Source organism: Abramis brama (genome assembly GCF_963993115.1).
Source record: "Abramis brama genome assembly, chromosome: 20".
In the NCBI taxonomy this organism is placed as follows: domain Eukaryota; kingdom Metazoa; phylum Chordata; class Actinopteri; order Cypriniformes; family Leuciscidae; genus Abramis; species Abramis brama.
This window is the reverse complement of record NC_139982.1, coordinates 22,498,178-22,518,640: the sequence shown is the minus strand read 5'-3', so window position 1 is coordinate 22,518,640 and position 20,463 is coordinate 22,498,178. Positions and strand designations below refer to the sequence as shown.

The following is a 20,463-nucleotide window of genomic DNA, read 5'->3' as shown; positions in this document are numbered from 1 at the left end:
TGGATGGCTAAGTGGGTGGGTGAGTGGATGGATGGATGGTATGGATGGATGGCTAAGTGGATGGATGGATGGCTGGATGGTATGGATGGATGGCTAAGTGGGTGGGTGAGTGGATGGATGGATAACTGAGTGGGTGGGTGGTTGGGTGGAGGTGTTTTTCCCTTGCATTATTTCAGAATTTAGCTATTGAGATATAAACCTATATTTCAAAATGAAAGCAGTGGAAAGGGAAGATTTAAGCAAATAGTTTATTTCATGGGATATTTGCTAGGGATGTCTCAAAAACAGACACAAAGGCCACATATAACAACTTGAATGAACATTTATTGTGGCATATATAATAGACATATAATGTCAATTATTGCAACATTCGCATAGACTGACCGATTTGAAGTGCTTTATGGAAAGGGGCAGAACATGTTGAGCTTTTTATTGAGTTTCCGAAAAAGTTTCAATTCCACTTTGGGATTATGGGTAGTGTAGATGAACAGGAATCACAAATTTATCACAAAGTTTTTGTAGATAATTCTATAATTAATATTAGATGTTCAAAGGTAATCTGTTTATCAAATTATATCCTATGCAGGGGGGAAAAATATTTGGCATTATGATTTATTGTTGGACTGTCTCTCTGCACTTGATGTACATTCTGTAGGGTTTTGGCAACATGGTGATCCCATACACTGGGGTGTAATCTGGTTCCCCGGCATCATCGGGCCACACAAACTGGAAACGGCGCAACAGAGTGACTATGACCAGGAAGAGCTCCATACGTGCAAGACCCTCACCAAGACACACACGGGGACCTGTAAAACACATACGATGATGATCACAGAACAAGTCTGGAAAAGATAAAACACAAAAAATGTTACACATTTCTGAATGGTTACCTGTAGAGAAGGGTATAAATGCCTCAGGCTTCTCAAACTGGCCCTGCTCATTCAGGAAGTTGGCTGGGTTGAATTCATGAGGAAACTTCCACTGGCCTTCTTCTTTTAGTACTGAAGTGAGGTTGGGAATGATTAAAGTTCCCTGACCGAGGAGAAACAGATTAAATTTGATTTGAAATAGGAAAAACTCTGGTTTCTAGGCAAGTTTCCTCACCTTCGGGATGTTGTAGCCCATCAGCTCAGTGTCTTTGGTGGTGCAGTGAAACACACTTAGCGGTACAGTGTTAGCGACGCGCTGAACTTCATGAATCACAGCCTGTATGTATGGCATATCATCTCTGTCTTCATACGATGCGTGATCTTTACCCCCCAGAACATCATCAATCTCTTGCTGACATTTTGCTGGTGAAAAAACAAGGCAATGTTTGTCTGTTTAAGTTCTCTAAAAGGAGTTAGCTAATATGTTAACATACACCTGAGTTGACAATATCCAGTTAAAAAAATGTCAAATTAGCAATTGAATTCAAAACATCATATATTTAGCTTCTTTAGTTCAATTCAGACTTAAAAACTGTAATGCCTGTTCTAGCGTCGCTAGTCAAAAAAAGCATTTTTTCCATTCCTACAGCTGTCATATTGAACAACATTATGGCAGCTGTAGAGACTGCTCTACTGTCTCTGGTTTAACCGAAACCTGCTTTAAATTAAGCAAAAATTAATGTGTGCTTTTTTTAAACACAGACCTTGAACCTCTGGGTGGGTCATGAGGTACAGAAAAGCAGTTAGGAGGGTGTTGGAAGTGGTATCAGTCCCTGCAAAGTGCAAATCCAAAATGTTCATGATGAGCTGGTTCTCAGAAAAGGTGGAGCCATCATTTTTTCTCTGGGGAATGTAAGATATCATTCATTTGAGTCTCAAACTATGGTGCATTTGTTCAAGAATAACGTGGTGACACAGTATTTCCAGATTAGATTTTGAACCTCTGTTTTCAATTTGGTCTTAGAAGTTTGGACCCTTATGTATGTCAGAAGAAACTCTCACCTTATCAATCTCATCCAGATAGCAGTCAATGAAATCTCTCGGCTCTCCTGGAACTCTTGTGCTCTTGTGTTCAGCGATCAGACTTATATTTATATCTTTTATCTTCTTCACATTATCAAAGGCTTTTTTAAAAGGCAGGGGCAAGATTCTCAATACAGGAAGTGTGTCATATATCTGTTAGGAAAGGACATACAATCTTATACAATTACTCTAAAATGCAAGCCCAAATTTGAATGTCAGTCATATTTAGTGAAATGAAAATATAAATATTATTTATTCAAAAAAAAAAACATAACATAAAAAAACTCCAGAAAAACCAATTATACATTCATGACTCATCCTGCACTACACAGATTTTTGTCCAATCAGATGCTCTCTAGAATGAGGATGTCCCTCCCCCTGTTAGCCAACTTTACCAACTTCCTCTGATTAGCTATAGCATGTAACATCATAGTTTAATCATTGACTAGAGAAAACTGCAATTGTCAAGCAATTTAATGGGCGTTTTGATCTAAAATCTTACCATGTTCCATGGTCCATTGAGGATCTTTGAAATCTCTGTAAAGAGCTGAACGAAGCACTGAAGGAATTCACTGTTGTAATCAAAACGGGATCCGGACAGAACCAAGCCGATAACATTTGATGCAAATTTGTGGAACATATTTTGAGGATTCACAGTTCCTCCTGTACAAATGTAAATCAATTAAAAAGATTGACATTTTCCTTGTCAGCTGATGTATAAAATAAATAAAGAAATCACATTGTCTCCATCTTGTCGATCTAAACTTTTTAAAAATCACATAAATAAATAGGCCTACCAGCATTTTTGTCTAAGTAAGCAACAATGTGTGAAATCTCTCCCAGAATTCTCTCCTCCATGGACTGCTTCCCCAGGCCAAAGTTCTTCATGGTCATCAAAGCAAAGCGTCGATGATCCTTCCAAAGGGGGCCATAGTTAGCCAATACAACACCTTTAGTAAAATAATGTTAGTTAAAAGTTGTAGGGTTTCTAGCACTAAACATATTCCAACAGCTTTTATTTATCTCATATTATAACATGTAGACCTGGTTTCACAGACAGGGCTTAGATTAAGCCAGAATTAGGCCTTAGTTTTCAATTACAATATATAGCTTTTATAAACATGCCTCAGAAAAAAAAGAAAAAAAAAAACATTACTGGTGTGCATCTTGAGACAAAACAATGGCACTGACATATTTTAAGATAGTGCAAGATGCTTTCAGTTAAAACAGTTCAAACATGCATTTTAGTCTGGGTCTAGTCCTGAAACTTGTCTGTGAAACCGGGGGATTGTGTTCCTGATATAAACTGTACTTTTAATTTAGTCCTGTTGTTTGCGTTGTGCGCGTGCGTGCGTAATACCTTGTGGACCAACCGCTAAAATCACTCGTGAATGCTTGCGCGGCGCGGAGTGATACTGGAGCGGAAGGCGGAAAAGGTATACTTTCGGCTTTACGCCAGTAGGTGGCGACAAGTTACTGTCGTGGGTCATGCACGCGGCCAATTCGTTCAACATTCAGGAACGACATAATTGATGCAGTACGGTTGGAACTATTTTCGCCGGCGGAGCAAAAGAGTCATGTTGTGTCTGACTAATATGTAAGTCACTCATGTAAGTCACTCTTTACTGAACTGTTGTAACAGAAATTTCACACTCACTAGACTGTTATTTACTTAGCTGATACAGCTTGTAGTAGGAGTTACCTTTATTCTCCGAGATATGACTGATCATTAAGCCTTGAGGCCGTCCTGAGAAGTCTTGAGCCTTTGTCACCAGAGCTTCCTTGATAACCTCAAAACTATTCAGAAAAACTGCTGGTTTTGATCCAGTATACAGACTGAAAATATTCCCATATCGTTCTGCAAACTAAAAAAAAAAAAGGAAAATTATTTTACAAACAAGATAAAAAAAGAAATGTTTAAACTTAAGATGACATAAAATAAAGCCATACTCTTTCAAAATCCTTCAAAGGATTGGCCATGTTCAAATGAAGCAGATTCCCAAATACTGGCAAAGGACGAGGTCCTGGTGGAAAATTCTTCGGCCTTTGGATCCGGACTAGGAGGAAGATGAAGAAGATACATATCCACAGGAGAATCAAAGAGCCCAGCATGCTGACTGATGTCCAGCTGTTGTCTCTGTGTTTCACTCAAGCAAAACAAGCTTGTGAACTCAAACCACTCAATCTCTTGGTACATCTCCTATCTGAACAGATATTGGCAGTGTTCCAGAAAGATAAAATGAACACAGACAAACAAGCACTGCTCAAATTTCTGCATTTCTATATTCACCTGAATTCAACTGGTTTGAACTCTGTAATTAAATACAAATCCCTTCACAGGGATTTGTGCATCTTAAGACAAAACAATGGCACTGACATATTTTAAGGTAGGCTATGTCAGTGCAAGTTGCTTTCAGTTAAAAGAGTTCACACATGCATTTTAGTCTGGGACTATCTTAAAGCCTAGGCATCTGTAAAACCGGGGATACAAAAGATTTCTATTTCAAATAAATGCTGTTCTTTTGAACTTCATGTTCATCAAAGAATCCTGAACAAATGCATCACGGTGTCCACAAAAATATGATGCCGCAAACTTGAGAACAAATTATCATATTTGAATGATTTCTGAAGAATCACGTGACACTGAAGAGTGGAGTTCCAGTTTTTCATTTTTAGATTTCAACAATGATTATAACCCTACAAATAATTAAGTGAACAAAATAAAACCACTCTGGCATACATTCAGACAAGAGCCAACTATTTTGTAAAAGCTTTTTATTTAAGGACTGTCTTGATGCATTGCGATTCTTTTTATGACCTTTTTTTAATAATATACAGTATATGACCAGTCATAATACATACTGTTATTAAAATAATAACATCAAATCATCTTTTGCAACAGAAAAAATTATAATTTGACTGTCTGTCTGCACTTAATGTGCATTCTGTATGGTTTGGGGGTGAGGGTGACCCCGTACACTGGGGTATAATCTGGTTCCCCGGCATCATCGGGCCACACAAACTGGAAACGGCGCAACAGAGTGACTATGACCAGGAAGAGCTCCATACGTGCAAGACCCTCACCAAGACACACACGGGGACCTGTACACCATATATGTGCGTATACGATTTACAAAATGCACTCAAACAACTCAAAACTATACCTGTATCCGATTCTAAACCCTTTACCTGCAGAAAAAGGTATAAAGGCCTCAGGCTTCTCAAACTGGCCCTGCTCATTCAGGAAGTTGGCTGGGTTGAATTCATTAGGAAATTTCCACTGGCCTTCTTCTTTTAGTACAGAAGTGAGGTTAGGAATAACAAAAGTTCCCTAGAGAAGAAAAGGAAAAAAAGTTATGATTTTAAAGGGTTAAAACTCTCTTTATATACGGTTTCCTCACCTTCGGGATGTTGTAGCCCATGAGCTCAGTGTCTTTGGTGGTGCAGTGAAACACACTTAGCGGTACAGTGTTAGCGACGCGCTGAATTTCATGAATCACAGCCTGTGTGTACGGCATATCATGTCTGTCTTCGTACGATGCGTGATCTTTACCCCCCAGAACATCATCAATCTCTTGCTGACATTTTTCTGGTGAAATAAAAGCTATTTTAAGCTAAAGCAATGATCGAATTAATTAAAATGCATTAATTAACCAAAACACAAACCTTGAACCTCTGGGTGGGTCATGAGGTAGAGAAATGCAGTGAGGAGCGTGTTTGACGTGGTATCAGTCCCTGCAAAGTGCAAATCCAGAATGTACAGCACAAGTTGAGCTTCAGTAAACGAGGAACCATCGTTTCCTCTCTGGTGAAATTAAAATAACCACTGATTAGAGATTAATACAAACAACTTTCTCATTCAGGTAAAATAGGGATGCACTAACATTAAAAGTCACCGGTTTCACAAATTCGCGTTTTTGTAGTTTACAACTCTGACACTTTGAAACATTTTCAGGCCCACAAAACACTGTTGTCATGTAAAAGAATGGCCAAAACGCATAAAACGTTTTCCGTTTTTAGTTGAAAACGGTGTTGTGTAAAAGTAAAAAAGCCCCTAACTTTAAGGCTGTCTACATTAATCCAGATACATTTGAAAACTGCGTTTTTGTTTCAAAACGCTCTCCATCTACACTGGCGTTTTCCAAAATGTTCTCGTCCACACTGAAATGTCGGAAGACACTTAAATCATCTTACTGTGCATGCGTTAAACATAATAAAAGCTCACTGAGATGATAACAAGAGACCAGACATTATAAAGTTATCATGTTATTCTTCTGGCACAATCACCATTAGCAAAATATCTCACACTTACTTGTGCGTTCAGGTCACACTCATTCACCACTCCAAGTATGTTCTAAAATGCAATTGCCCTCATATTTTGCCTCAGGAGTCAGGACAGCAATTGAGAGTAAATTAATCTTGGCAGGAATGTAATATGAAGATTTTACAAAGCAACATGTATCTTTAGCAACATGATGCTAATTGCAGGCAAATACCGATATAAACATATCTATTGGTCCAATATGCGTCACATGACTGAACATGCATGCTCGTGTCCAAATACCTCTGTTTTCAGAGTCCACACTATAATGCAAAAACTGAGTTTCAAATGTATCAACTTAGGAGAGCATCTTCAAAAAGCGTAGTTTTCAAACATGTTTTCAAATGTATCCAGATTAGTGTAGATGTAGCCTAAGTGACAAAGGTAATGTAAATGTAAAAATAGAGTAAATGATGTACAATTAAATATCCAATATCAATCAATACAAATAAATGTAAAACATCTCTAATATTGGCGATAACCAATATGGTACCGATATATTACGCATTCCTAAAAAATACCATTACAGATGTGCAAGCACCTTATCAAGCTCATCCAGATAGCAGTCAATGAAGTCTCTTGGCTCTCCCGGGACTCTTGTCTTTTTGTGTTCATTGACCAGTTGTGCAGACAATTCTCTGGCTCTGCGGGCATTTGCGAAGGCCTTCTTGAAGGGTAGAGGCAGAAATCTCAGCATAGGAAATGTATCGTATATCTGCAATAAAATAGAGAAAATTCTTCATAAAAATTCCAAAGGACAACTACAGAAAATATATATTTTTTAAAGGGATACTCCACTTTTTTTGGAAATAGGCTCATTTTACAACTCCCCCAGAGTTAAACGGTTGAGTTTTACCGTTTTCGAATCCATTCAGCCGATCTCCGGGTCTGGCGGTACCACTTTTAGCATAGCTTAGCATAGATCATTGAATCGGACAGGACCATTAGCATCTCTCTCAAAAAAATGACCAAAGAGTTTCGATATTTTTCCTATTTAAAACTTGACTCTTCTGTAGTTACATCGTGTACTAAGACCGACGGAAAATGTAAAGTTGCGATTTTCGGCTGAATGGATTCGAAAACGGTAAGACTCAACTGTTTAATGCCTATTTCCAAAAAAAGTGTAGTATCCCTTTAAATTTCTTAGATAATCCTGAAACTCTTATTTAAACAATAAAAAAAATATAATAACAATAAAATGAAATGTGGTTTCAGACTTTTTGGCATCTCTGTATGTGTATTTTATTTGCTGTGAATATAAACACTTAAAAGATGAAGTGATAAAATGCCTCACCATGGCCCATGGTCCATTGGCAATCTTTGCATTCTCTGTATAGAGGTGAATGAAAAGCTTGAGGAATTCGTCGTCATAATCATAACGGGATCCAAACAGAACAATGCAAATGATATTTGATGCAGCATTGTGGAACATAGTCTGAGGGTCAAAGGAGTTTCCTGCAAGTACATTGATCTGAATGTCAAGTCAAGCTCTTGTGTGAGTTTGTTTTGAGATACCGAAAATAAGATTAATGAGTACATTATTACCAATTCTTTTTTCCAATTTAGCAGTAACATGTGAAACCTCTCCCAGAATTCTCTCCTCCATGGACTGCTTCCCCAGGCCAAAGTTTCTCAGGGTCATCAAAGCAAAGCGTCTGTGTTCTTTCCAACTGGGGCCATAGTCAGACAAAATTACACCTGCAATAACATGTAACGATTATTTACGGGCCTCAATGGTACTGCTAAGTGTAATATCAGATAAGGCTGAAAATTGCTCTGTGGACTCTGTATAAAGAGGAGATTGAGTGAACAACCTCAAAAACATATTGATTAACCGTAGTCTGTACAGAGGTATAAGAGTGAAGGTTGATTTGGAAGTAGATTTACCGCTTCCCTTTGTAACACGATTGACCAAGAGGTCCTGAGGGCGTCCTGCAAAGTCCACAGCCTTCGTAACAAGAGCTTCCTTCAAAACCTCGAAACCGTTAAGAACTATCCAAGGTTTTGATCCAAAGTACAGACTGTAAACTTTTCCATAGCGATCTGCCAGCTAAAAGGTTTAGCGTTAAGACATCACACAGGGCTGCTCATTATGCAATACATTACCAGATGTTTTAAACAGATAACTCTTGAAAGCTGTGTGGTTATTCTTAAAGTATTTATTTATATTTAAAACTAATGAGTAAGGAAGTGTTCAAATACTGTACCCTATCGAAATCCTTCAAAGGATTATTGATGTTTAGCTCTAGCAAATTCCCAAATAATGGCAGAGGACGAGGTCCTGGAGGAAAGTTCTTTGGCCTCGGGATCTAGATGAAGAGGAACAGGATGAAGATGCATATCCACACCAGTATCAGAAAGCCCAACATGCTGACTGATGTCCAGCTGTGAACTGCTTACGTTTCACATTTAACTCACAGATAATAATGCACAGAGCCCTCCCACTTCAAATACTGAACATTCCCATGGAGCATGTTGACTGAAGGCCAAAACTTAATATACCAATAATAACCAATCCAAGACAGAGCTTGATTATTTTCCCACACAATGTAACAGTAAAATAGTTTATGTTCCAGTCATGGGCGTCGGAAGAAAAAAAAAGTGGGTGGGTCCTCCCCCAGAAAAATGTTACTGGAGTAAATACCATTTCATGTAGGCTATTCTGGTGCCTTTTAATTAAAACAACCCAGGTGAAAAAGACGTACTATTAAATATATAAAAAATGTACTTGAGTATGTTTTTAGTACAATACAAATATACTTTAATGCATTTTTAATACATTTAACAGTAGCCTACGTCTTTTTCACCTGGGAAGTAAACTAAACTCCACTTCACGTCGGGCGGTTCTTTGCCTCCAAGTCGTGCATTAAATGCACATCTATCCGTGGATTATCCTCCTAATACCATGGTCATCTGCCAGCAATGACAATTTAAAGCTGTTATTGATGTTTGCAACGCAATATTTGACTGGAAAGGTACAACGGGCGGTTACTTTCGTCAGTTGCGGCTCGTTGAGAAATATAATGTAGCGATTCAGCGGAGTTTAATTTATTAGGGAATTCCCTAATAATTGGATTTGACTGACAGCACTATGAAAAGACAAATGCGCTGAATCAGAGACGGTAAAAGTAAGTGGGTCCAATATCATTGGTCTTAAAAAGTGGGTGGGTCTTGTCCCACCCATATACAATGGTTCCGACGCCCATGTTTCCAGTCATAAAACTGAAATGTCTGTCTGTCTGTCTGTCTATCTATGACCGAAGAGCACCAGAGTTACAGGATACTTCACCTCTGGAAAGATGAATGTGTATTTAAAATAGGTCATTTATGTAGAAGAAATGTGAAGAAATTTTTGAATTTGTAGCTTTCTAGACTGAGAAAAGCCAGAAAATTTATTTTTGGCTTATGTGGATGAAAGACAACAACTCCCAGAATGCACTTGCTTCGCTGCCCTACGAGGCCACTCCCAAGCCACGCCTACCGGTTAGAGAGCGCAGTTGAAAACAACAAGGTTAGGCTACTAGCAAGTCTCCGTGATGAGTTTGCCTGGGATTTCGAGATCGCCCAAAATGTCCGGGATTCGGCTTTTGCGTTCTACAGTCGCCATTCATTATGTTTACTGTGGCGAGCAGGACGAGGCTGATGGCCGCGGGAGAATGGTGCGAGGCCGATGGCGTCATTACTGAGAGGCGCCGGTGTCGTATCTCTCAAGGAGGAGCGGGAATTTTCTTAGCAATGTTAAAACGCACATCAACCGATCACTTGTTTAGCGTTCATGTAAACACTACATTCAGATTCACCAATCGGAATGAATTCAGTTAGATTGAAACAAAAGGTGTGCATGTAAACAATGAATGCCGACTGCAGAAAGCAAAAGCCGAATCCCGGACATTTTGAACGATCTCGCCCGCCAGACAAGTCCGGGAAAAGGAGGATGGTAACCCCTACTACTCAGCTTTCTCCACAGAACAAGAGCCTGCTAGCTTAGCTTCCAAAGAAAGACGGCTGACACTATGTGTACATTCTGTGAGTGAGATCCCACCCTCATATGGGTGGGTTGAAAACATGGAACAGCCTTTAGCCTCTGGCCAGAAAATCCTCCGATGACGCAAAATGACGATTTTTGCGTCCTCGGAGGATTTTTTCCAGACTCAGGGGGATAATCTCAGGGGGATATAAGGGTGGAAAGCACGGTAATTCGAAAATACTACAGGTTTTCTACTAATACAAAGCTTAATGCTAAATCCTGAAGTATCCCTTTAATGAAAGTAGAAATCCTTAGTTTAAACCTGCTCATGTGAATGGCCCTTATATAGAGTAGCCTAGCTCTGTTGTGTTTGTTTTATATTTGTCTATCTATGTGAATAGATCTATCTATCTATCTATGGATCTGCTGCAAGTCAGAAAGCCTTAAAAAGTTAACAAATGCCTAATGATAAAACATTCATTGGTTATTCAATCACATAAAAACTTCAGCTCAGCACAGAAAAACCGGTATCAATCTGTGGCCCCCACATGGCCGCTTCAGATCAATGCGCCGTTCTTATCGCCCCCTACAGGCTGTTCCACAGAGCCTTCCCATTTTTAGCAGGTCATCCCATGATGCACCGCGCCATCAACGGCTTCAGTCATTCAAGCAGCTCAGCTCTGGTGCTTGTGAGAGCGCCTGTTCTTGTTAGGCCATCTGGGTTCGGGTAACCTGTGTCCTGAATCGGACCGGACCCTGAACGGGGGCTTAACTCTCTCATTTCGAGGTGAACTTCCCCGTCCATGCTATAGGAATCACCGGCCGGTGACGGGAAGCGAGCGTTTGGGCGGCAGAAGCGGTGCTGTCAGCGATATAACAACAGAAAGCGTTCACTATACCAACATAAACCGACCGCAAGCAGAACTGTGGGGATTTATTAATACTTTAAAAGCAACTTGATGGATTTAGAGACCGGAAGAAACGAACTGGGAGCGATGGGAGATTCGCTGCAGCCGCAGACCCCCAGTCGCCACGAGAAAAGTCTCGGGCTGCTCACGACTAAATTTGTGACTCTGCTGCAGGAAGCGAAGGACGGAGTGCTGGATTTGAAAGCTGTAAGCACGAGACGAGCTCATTATCATCATCACTATCACCGTCATCAGCTATATGTTTTCAGTATCGCACGCGCGATGCGCGAGACGGACAGCGCCTGCTGAAAATGCGTCGTTTTTATTGTTTGCATGCAAACAGATGCATTCCAGGTCGTATAACAGAACGGAAAAGTTGATTAAAAAGTTTCTTTGGTAAGGGAGGAGGGGGTCGCGTGCATGTACAACCCCTCTCTCAACTAGCCGACAGCTCGGCTTAAATAAAGTAGTTCCTCCACTAACCCAGGCGAGCCAGCTAACAGGTTGCAAATGTAATGTCATTGTCACTACTTGTCTGCAAAGCAAACCCGCTCCTGTGGTGTTTGTTGTTGTATCCCGGAGGGTTCTTGCGGTTAAGCTGATCCCAACCGGACGGAAAACTCAAACAAAAGCCTTCAAAACAAGCACGTGCTCTAGAGTTTGGGATAGTTTAGGCCTGTGCGACCAGGCGATGCGTTTCTTTGCTTCCATTGGGGTTTAAACGCGATATTACGCGTCTTAAAACGTATTAAAATACTAGTTTGTTCATTTTAATGATCTTTGTGTATTCAAAGTATTGAAGTCGTTTAGAAATGAACAGGTCCTCCTGGAACTTGATTGCTTCAAGTTGCTTGCTTGTCAACTTTTCTGGGCTGTTTTTGTCGTTTTTGATAGTCGATACGTCTTAAAGGGACAGTTCAAAGAAAAATGAAAGTTCTGTCATTTATTCACCCTCATTTTGTTACAAACCCATATGACTTGCTTTCTTAAGTGGGAACACAAAAGGAGGTGTTAGGCTGTATGACAGCCTCAGTCACCATTTACTTGAATAAAGATTCAATGCAAGTGAATGGTGACCGATGCAGTCAGTCTCTCACATTCTACCTAATACATTTCCCACAGAAGAAATAAAGTCATAAAATGTGAGTAAATGAGTTTATTTTTCAGTGAACTGCTCTTTTAAAGGCTTTGTATGCGAAACATTTGCAATGTGCAAAACACGTGTGTTTTGTGTAGTTAGTCCAGTTGCATGTGATGAGAAGAATCAATAATCTGGTTTGGTTTCTTTTGTGTGAATGTGATTTAGGCTGCAGATACTTTGGCTGTAAGGCAGAAAAGGCGCATCTATGACATCACCAATGTTTTGGAAGGCATTGGACTCATTGAGAAGAAATCCAAAAACAGCATCCAGTGGAAGTAAGGCAATTCTGTGGATGCTTTCCGGTGTCTTTTTTATGTTGACATACTCATTTTACCTATTTTGATGGTCTCTGTCGGTGCATTATTAGTGTTTTGCATCAACAAATTAAATATTTTAGTGGGCCACTAAAGGCATCTTTTCGTAATCTTAATGTTAATTATGCAAATATTTGCTATTAAGCAAGAGTACATATAAGAAGATAAGAGGTCCAATGCTTTTAATTCAAGTAAGTTTATTAAAGAAATTAATAGTTTTATTAAGCAAGGATGTATTAAATGGTCAAAAGTGACAGTAAAGACATTGTTACAAAATATTTATATTTCAAATAAATACAGTTCTTTGCAACTTTCTGTTCAAGTATTTTAAAACTACAAAAATATTAAGCAGCATAACTGTTTTCAAATGTTTCTTGAGCAGCAAATACACATATTAGAATGATTTCTGAAGGATCATGTGACTGAAGACTGACGTAATTATGATCAAAGAAATTAATTACAAAAAATGAGATAGAAAAGAATTTAAAGTCATGCTAAGCATAAGAGACTTCTTCCAAAAATATTCAATAATTCTTACAGACCCCAACATTTTGAACAGTATATATTGTTGTTATTATTATAATTATTTGAAAAAATGCATAGCAAGAGCAAATTATAAAGTATGTTTTAAGAAATAATCCAACCTAAACATAAAAAAAATCAGCTAATTGCTCTTCTGAGACAACTGTTTAAATGAGTAGGCTGTGGCTATTTATGTTTTAGAGAGCTGTCTGTTCAAGTGTCAACTAATTCACTTGATCTAAATGTCTGTTTCTATTTTCGTTCATTTGAAGGGGTGTTGGTCCAGGTTGCAACACGCGTGAAATTGCAGACAAGCTGATAGATCTCAAGTTGGAATTGGAGGATCTTGACAGGAGGGAACATGAACTGGACCAGCAGAGAGTTTGGGTTCAGCAGAGCATCAAGAATGTGACGGACGACTCAGTAAATAGCCCATATCCTTCTAACTACACCTTTGTCCACTGTTTTCGCTTTACATGCTCCTTGATACTTAAAATTTATCCTCGAAGTGAAGTTTTTATTTTAAAAAAGTTGTGTTTTTGCTGTAGTCTCGCGTAGCCAGACCTTCAGACTGATTGCAGAAGGTCTGGACTCCATAGCAGCTTTCATTGGAGAAGGACTGCCCAGAGGCCATCTAACTGACATGTAAAGCAACCAGTCATGGTTCGTTTTGTTCAGCGTCATGTTTAGAGGCGTGAAAATTTAATGACGATGTCCCTACAATAGACCAGACTGGCGTGTAAAACTCTTTGGACATATTTTAAAGAGTATATGCCACGAACTTCACATACTTTTGAAAATCCAGTGTTTAGTTGATTCTGATATTTATTCTGATATTTAGTCGCTCAGCATCACAGTTATAAACATGGCAGCTTTGCTCCACGAGGGAATTTGGCTTCACGGCGGGTATGTTTCCAGGTGGACCGCGACACACACGTCTCCTAGAAATCCTGTAAAATTTAATCAGATGATGATGACTTTGAAACTCCTGAAGTGTTTCCAATTTTCTGAGAACTGCATACTAGTATACTACTATTACTATTTTAGAAGTAAGAGTAAGATGTGGTTCTGAATTCAGCACATGCTTGCTGTTTGTCCTTAACTTGACTCACTCTGGCATATGTAACGCATCAAGACCTCTGCAATTGCTTCAAAGGTTGGTTTTTCCCATCAGACACCCAACAAAGCAGCAGTGTCACTGGAACAACAAATATTAGTTATAAAGCTACATATTTATGTTTCCTTATTGCAGTTTAACTCTATATATGTTTGTCTGCCACTAGGTGACACTCTTCTAGCAATCAGAGCTCCCTCAGGAACACAGTTGGAGGTCCCTGTGCCTGAATCTGTAAGGGCTGCTTGTATTTCCATTAAAATCTACTGGATATCTGATTGAGTAATTAATTTAGTTAATTATATACAAATACACACACATCACCACGGTACCCAAAAATCCATATAGTAGTACCATAATACTTTTTAGCACTGTTTTATTAGTGTTATGACTCTTTCATATAATTTATGCTTCTTAAGAGAAACGCCTACACAATCCAGAAGCTAAATACACTCACTTTCTTTGTAGCATGTCAATGGACAAAAGAAGTACCAGATTCACCTGAAGAGCTCTGCAGGTCCCATCGAGGTCCTCCTGGTGAATAAGGATCCCTGTAGTTCTTCTCCTGTGGTGCTGCCCGTGCCCCCGCCAGACGACATGCTTCAGAGCCTGTCCACTCCTGCTTCAGCTACCTCTGCCGCTGTCGCACCCACCAAACCAGCAGCCAACAGTACGCCATCGCCCGCCTCCACCTGCCAGAGTCCTACCACCTCCTCCACCACCGTCCCTCCCAGCACAACCACGGTCTCTGCTGCGAGGGCAGCCACAGGTTGGACGAAATTAATGAAAATTTGTCATTAATGAAATAATGTCTGAAAACGCTTGTTTTTTCCTTTATTATAATGTACTATGATTTTAATTTTTACTAATTGGTAGTGAAGGCTAGTATGTGTGTGTATATATATATATATATATACGTTTGTGTGTGCCAAAACACGGCAACTAAACTCATAGAATTCAAACGTTTTATTATAATAATGTTATGTATATGATAGTCCCAATTATAGTTATTAATGTGCAATTCTGTTTGAGCTAGATGCGCTGAAGGCAAAGATGATCACCAATAAACTGGAGTGCTTTACTAACGCTTTGATTAACTTAACCAAACACATCCTATATGAGAGAAAATGATTTCAATCATATTTTAAGCAATTCCATCATGGCAAACAGTGTGCATCTGAAGTGTCTTGGCTGAAGGAAATGATACGTTATCTATCAGCCTAATTTACTTATTGCGTCTATAATGATAACATTAAAAATTAACATCTATCGGCCGATACCGATATGGTGGCAAAAACGATAATTTTTCATGTTTTGTATTATGTACTATTACTAAATATAATATATTTTTTCCCCTATGGGGTTGTAGACATTTCAAGCACCACCTCCTCTGATACAACAGCCAATCCGGCGTCTTCAGCGGACGCCCAGCAGCTGCAGTCATCTGCTTCATTGGACAGCTCTTCACTTCCTGATTCATCAACACTTTTTGAACCAATCAAAACAGACCCTTCCGATCGTAAGTGCCCGTGCATTTGAAAATGAGATCACCATTTTAATTTGAGAAGCTTCTTGTTTTCATAATGTAGAGAGTGTGTTCATTTATATAAGTAGTCTATAATAAATTAGGAAACTAGATGAGGTAAAATAAACCGTATGAGTTAACATTCTCTTGATTTGTGCTTATATAAGTCCAATAATTCTGATGAAATGTAAAAAAAAAAAATTCTCAAATAGCAACCAACATTGTGATTTATAATTTTAAGCTAAATAATTGTGATGATCAGTTTAACCATTATGCAGCATGACAAAAATGTGAGTTTTCATTGACTAAAACTAGATTTAAAGCTAGGATTAGGTCTAAGTTCAATTAAGGCATTTAAGTAGCTTTTATAAAGGTGCCTTAGAAAAAACATTACTGCTATTCATCTTGAGACAAAACAATGGAGCTGATATATTTTAACATATTGCTTTTAGTTAAAGGGATACTCCACTTTTTTTGGAAATAGGCTACAACTCCCCCAGAGTTAAACGGTTGAGTTTTACCGTTTTCGAATCCATTCAGCCGATCTCCGGGTCTGGCAGTACCACTTTTAGCATAGCTTAGCATAGATCATTGAATCGGACAGGACCATTAGCATCTCTCTCAAAAAAATGACCAAAGAGTTTTGATATTTTTCCTATATAAAAAATATATTCTCTCTTCTGTAGTTACATCGTGTATTAAGACCGACGGAAAGTGAAAAGTTGCGATTTTCTATCATCACATGTTGTCATATCATTACGCCTGCTGCACCCATGGTATGGCAGCAAAGTTTCTTGATTATTACGCAGGAATGAGAGTATAGTTCCTAGCCATATCAGCCTAGCAAATCGCAACTTTACATTTTCCGTCGGTCTTAGTACACGATGTAACTACAGAAGAGTCAAGTTTTAAATAGGGAAAATATCGAAACTCTTTGGTCATTTTTTAGAGAGATGCTAATGGTCCTGTCCGATTCAATGATCTATGCTAAGCTATGCTAAAAGTGGTACCGCCAGACCCGGAGATCGGCTGAATGGATTCGAAAACGGTAAAACTCAACTGTTTAACTCTGGGGGAGTTGTAAAATGAGCCTATTTCCAAAAAAAGTGGAGTATCCCTTTAAAAAAGCTCAAACATACATTTTTGTCTGGGACTAGCTTAAGCCATGTCTGTGAAACCAGGGGTTAGTCGACTAAAACTTGACTAAACAAAAACAAGACATGGTTGACTAAATATAATAAAATAAAAAGTACATTTGACACAAAACTAAGACTAAATTTCAAAATAGCTGACAAAATTAGAAAAAAAAGAAAATTCTCATCTGAAATTTGGCAGTTTATGTTGGGAGGTGTGAGTTTGAATCTGGCTCATTTGCTATCAAATTGGCTTCTTTAAACAATTGTGACTCTGTTTTCCCTTTTTTTTCAGTACTGGACTTCCCCAAAGAACTTTCAGAAATGTTTGACCCTAAAGGTGAGGACCTGTTTAACAAGCTTGAGATTTGCAGATCATTGTTGACGTTTATCACATTCTACTGCTAATGTGCTTGACTGAATAAGTAACACAAGGAAGAACCTTTTCACATTTGACATGTTTCCTCCTTCCTCCATACAGAAATTATGAGTACAGATTTGCTTGAGGAGCTGATGTCATCAGAAGGTAAAGCCGATCATGAGTCAGCCCACCTGTACCTAGTCTATTACTAAACACGAAATGGAAGTTTGAATGTTTGTGTACATAACAAATCAAATGTCACATGAACTATGTATTATATCATGTTTATATAATCAATAAAACTAATTTAAATTTGACCATCAGCTGAGATGAAATGAACATAAATAGACTCGGTGATATCATAATGGGTGCGATGACAAATAAAATGAGCAACAGTTACACACAAAGACGGCCACAGTATCACTCTTCTTCTGTCTTTCTCTCTCATAGTTTTCTCTCCGCTCCTCCGTCTATCCCCTCCTCCGGGTGACCATGACTACATCTATAACCTTGATGAGACGGAGGGCCTTTGTGACCTTTTTGATGTTCCCATTGCCAACCTTTGACCTCCAAACACACCAGTACAACGAGAGTAGTGTACTTAAAAGAACTTTCTTTTTTTGAACCCTTTTCAAAGGAGGAAAAAAAGAAAGCGTGGCTCTGTGTCAGATCCATATGTATGATAAGCTGATTCTGTGTGTATATAAAGCTTTTTTTATATGTTTTATATATTTACTCCAACCCCAAAGTGGCAGACTGAAAATGAACTTTCCCTTCTAAATTCAACTGCTCCGATCTGATGAAGATATCAGACATCCACGGAAACCATTTTTGTTAATAAGTTACTCCCAAACTCCTTATAAGGCTGTTGTTTTTATACTACTTTTGTATAGACACGTGTTTATCAGACAAGAGACTAAATTCACCAGCAATGGTTAATGAAACAGTTCAATGAAAATACCAGCTGGATGTGTCTTTTTTTAAATGGTCTTCCTGTTCTAAAATGGCACGTTTTATCACAGCGCATTTACTGACCTGGATGCAACTAGTATACAGATTTTCATGAAAAAGTGTATTGCTTCCATAATTTTGCTTTTGAATAACGCATAAAGTTTGAAGCGCTTCAACCAATAAGAAACAGTTTTGTTCTCATCTTACAGGAAACACCAGCTCTCAGAAACAATGTGGAAGTTATTAAGTTACACTACTAACTGAAGAGGCAGCGATCATAGTGGGGAAGCCTATATTGTGTGAAATCTTTACAGTTTGGTGCTACAAAGCAAAAATATATTTATCATAGCGTAGATCCTCTGAAAAAGTGAAGGAACACACTTTGTGTTGGATGAACCATTCCTGCTTTGTCTGTTTCAGGTGTGTATTGTTAATACTTTGTGTCTGACTCACAATATGACTAGCTACAGTGTTGGCATATGATTTTAACCTTGTTTAATGAAATGACTGCTGTGAACAGGTCGCGCATAAAGCCCTGTACAAATGTTAAATTAGATGCCTATTGCTATTTTTGTATTTTAAGAAAGTCCCTCCTGTGTTTTCAGTCCATACATTACATTTGTTCTTAACCCGTTTATATATGTGTATAGATACTTTTGAAAGCAAGTGATGTCTTTATTATGTCTGTATATGAGAATAACTGTCTAAAGAAGGATGTGGGTTTATGGGGGAAGTATAGAGAAAGTCACAATATGACAAATGGAGTATCAACATGACATCCGAACAGAATGTCATTATGTGGGTTCCTCACGGTGTTACTAATGGTTGGCCCCACACACACAAAAAAAATCTTGTTTTCCTAATGTTCCTACCTGCTAAATAATATTTTTATGCTTGTACACAGTAAGCATTTACCATTTATTTTTGTATCGATAGATTTCCAACTGATCTGTTTTTCAGTAGATGAATAGTGCGCAAGTTTCTTCTATCTCCACATTGCACTTTAAAACAGTTAATCGCGCAGGTAACTTCCAGCCCTATGCATTGAATGGGTTGGGCGACTCAATTTTACAATATCTAGGGAATTTGAGCAGTTTTCAAATCCCCACTGTGTCATTGCAAAATACCGGAATCCTTGTTCTTTACTGGAATTGTCATCCCCATGAAATAAAAGACCTTTTTGTATTTGTGATGCTCTTTAATTTGTCTGATTTTAGGGTATTTGCTTCCCTTTTTTCCTTCACTTAATTCCTTATGAGTCTGTCATACTAGGTGCTTGAGTCATATCCTGCAGATCCAGGCATTTCTGTTCAAGTTTCACTTGAATAGGCCTATTGTAGTGTAGTGGTTAAAAAATTGGGTTGGTTACATAGTTTGAATGCTTTAATCCCTCAAGGATTGATCCAAAGGTATTTCCAATCTGCTTTGATAAAAGTACCAACCTTAGTTTTTTTGTTGCACGCAATACTATGTAAATACAGAAAAATGAACAGAAAAAGCATACATTAAGGTGTAATTATGGCACAGGAAAAAGCCATTTGGGTGTCAGAAACCATTGTGGACGTTATTGAGTGCAGTTATTCAATCTCACATTTAATCCCACTACTGGAACTGTGTTCTAGAAATAAATTTGATATTGATATGAGGGTAGGTACGCATTGATTCAGAGGCATGTGGTGCTGTAAGTGTTACATACAACAATGCAACAGCAATAAAACAATGCATTGACATTTACTTTTCATACTTAAGTACTTTTAAAAACGAGGACTTCTGTACTTTTAAAGTAAAAATTGTTCTTTACAACTTTTACTTGTAACGGAGTAATATTTGACCAGTAGTGTCTGTACTTTAACTCAAGTAAGGAAGTTGTGTAACTTTGTCCACCTCTGGTTACAGTGTTGGGTAAGTTACACTAAAAAAGTAATTAATTACTACTAATCACATCTTAAAGATTATACTGTACTAATTACTCTCGTGGAAAAGTATTGGATTAATTATTACAAATTGCTGTCTAAATTCCATATCAACCTCGCCTACAAGGATAGACATGAAACTGCTCTTTTAATTCTTTCAAATAATGAACATAAAATTGCATTAATTATTCTTGAACTGACCAAAGGGAGAAAGTTACATTTAAACCATAGATTTTAACATTAGACATTATATTTAGATGTTAAATCCATTGTTTCATATAAAATGATTATATAGTCTATTAACGCAACTACATCAGGGGTAACTTAATAAATTACAGAAA

The 20,463-nt window shown here is 38.3% G+C and overlaps 3 protein-coding genes across 3 annotated transcripts; 1 reads left to right on the top strand and 2 right to left on the bottom strand.

Annotated features, from left to right (window-relative positions):
• Positions 1-304: 304 nt before the first annotated feature.
• On the bottom strand, positions 305-4,153 carry LOC311071096 (cytochrome P450 2F2-like). Its single transcript, XM_084095322.1, has 9 exons — positions 3,903-4,153; positions 3,655-3,817; positions 2,750-2,902; positions 2,455-2,615; positions 1,932-2,105; positions 1,634-1,772; positions 1,105-1,292; positions 891-1,032; positions 305-806 (listed from the first exon to the last, which is right to left on the bottom strand). Exons 1-9 carry the CDS (start codon positions 4,062-4,064, stop codon positions 613-615), a joined length of 1,476 nt encoding a protein of 491 aa, XP_083951448.1. The 5' UTR covers positions 4,065-4,153; the 3' UTR covers positions 305-612.
• Positions 4,154-4,712: 559 nt separating this feature from the next.
• Positions 4,713-8,669, bottom strand: LOC311071098 (cytochrome P450 2J2-like). The gene is made up of 9 exons (XM_084095324.1): positions 8,481-8,669; positions 8,161-8,323; positions 7,819-7,971; positions 7,568-7,728; positions 6,815-6,988; positions 5,619-5,757; positions 5,354-5,541; positions 5,142-5,283; positions 4,713-5,054 (listed from the first exon to the last, which is right to left on the bottom strand). The coding sequence occupies exons 3-9, from the start codon at positions 7,913-7,915 to the stop codon at positions 4,861-4,863; spliced, it is 1,095 nt and encodes a 364-aa protein (XP_083951450.1). The 5' UTR covers positions 7,916-7,971; positions 8,161-8,323; positions 8,481-8,669; the 3' UTR covers positions 4,713-4,860.
• A 2,173-nt stretch (positions 8,670-10,842) lies between these two features.
• e2f4 (E2F transcription factor 4) lies at positions 10,843-19,401 on the top strand. Its single transcript, XM_084094803.1, has 10 exons — positions 10,843-11,355; positions 12,455-12,564; positions 13,398-13,559; positions 14,238-14,281; positions 14,409-14,473; positions 14,708-15,008; positions 15,609-15,758; positions 17,193-17,237; positions 17,379-17,423; positions 17,709-19,401. Exons 1-10 carry the CDS (start codon positions 11,200-11,202, stop codon positions 17,822-17,824), a joined length of 1,194 nt encoding a protein of 397 aa, XP_083950929.1. The 5' UTR covers positions 10,843-11,199; the 3' UTR covers positions 17,825-19,401.
• Positions 19,402-20,463: the final 1,062 nt, after the last annotated feature.

Coding starts and splice junctions, on each gene's coding strand:
- e2f4 (XM_084094803.1), top strand. CDS start 11,200: ATGGATTTAGAGACCGGAAGAAACGAACTGGGAGCGATGGGAGATTCG. Junction 14,282..14,408: donor CCTCTGCAATTGCTTCAAAG/GTTGGTTTTTCC, acceptor GTCTGCCACTAG/GTGACACTCTTCTAGCAATC. Junction 15,009..15,608: donor TGCTGCGAGGGCAGCCACAG/GTTGGACGAAAT, acceptor ATGGGGTTGTAG/ACATTTCAAGCACCACCTCC.
- LOC311071098 (XM_084095324.1), bottom strand. CDS start 7,915: ATGACCCTGAGAAACTTTGGCCTGGGGAAGCAGTCCATGGAGGAGAGA. Junction 6,989..7,567: donor CCAATGGACCATGGGCCATG/GTGAGGCATTTT, acceptor ATTTTATTGCAG/ATATACGATACATTTCCTAT. Junction 5,055..5,141: donor CTTTATACCTTTTTCTGCAG/GTAAAGGGTTTA, acceptor TATGGTGTACAG/GTCCCCGTGTGTGTCTTGGT.
- LOC311071096 (XM_084095322.1), bottom strand. CDS start 4,064: ATGCTGGGCTCTTTGATTCTCCTGTGGATATGTATCTTCTTCATCTTC. Junction 3,818..3,902: donor CTTTGAAGGATTTTGAAAGA/GTATGGCTTTAT, acceptor TTTTTTTTTTAG/TTTGCAGAACGATATGGGAA. Junction 2,106..2,454: donor TCAATGGACCATGGAACATG/GTAAGATTTTAG, acceptor CTTTCCTAACAG/ATATATGACACACTTCCTGT.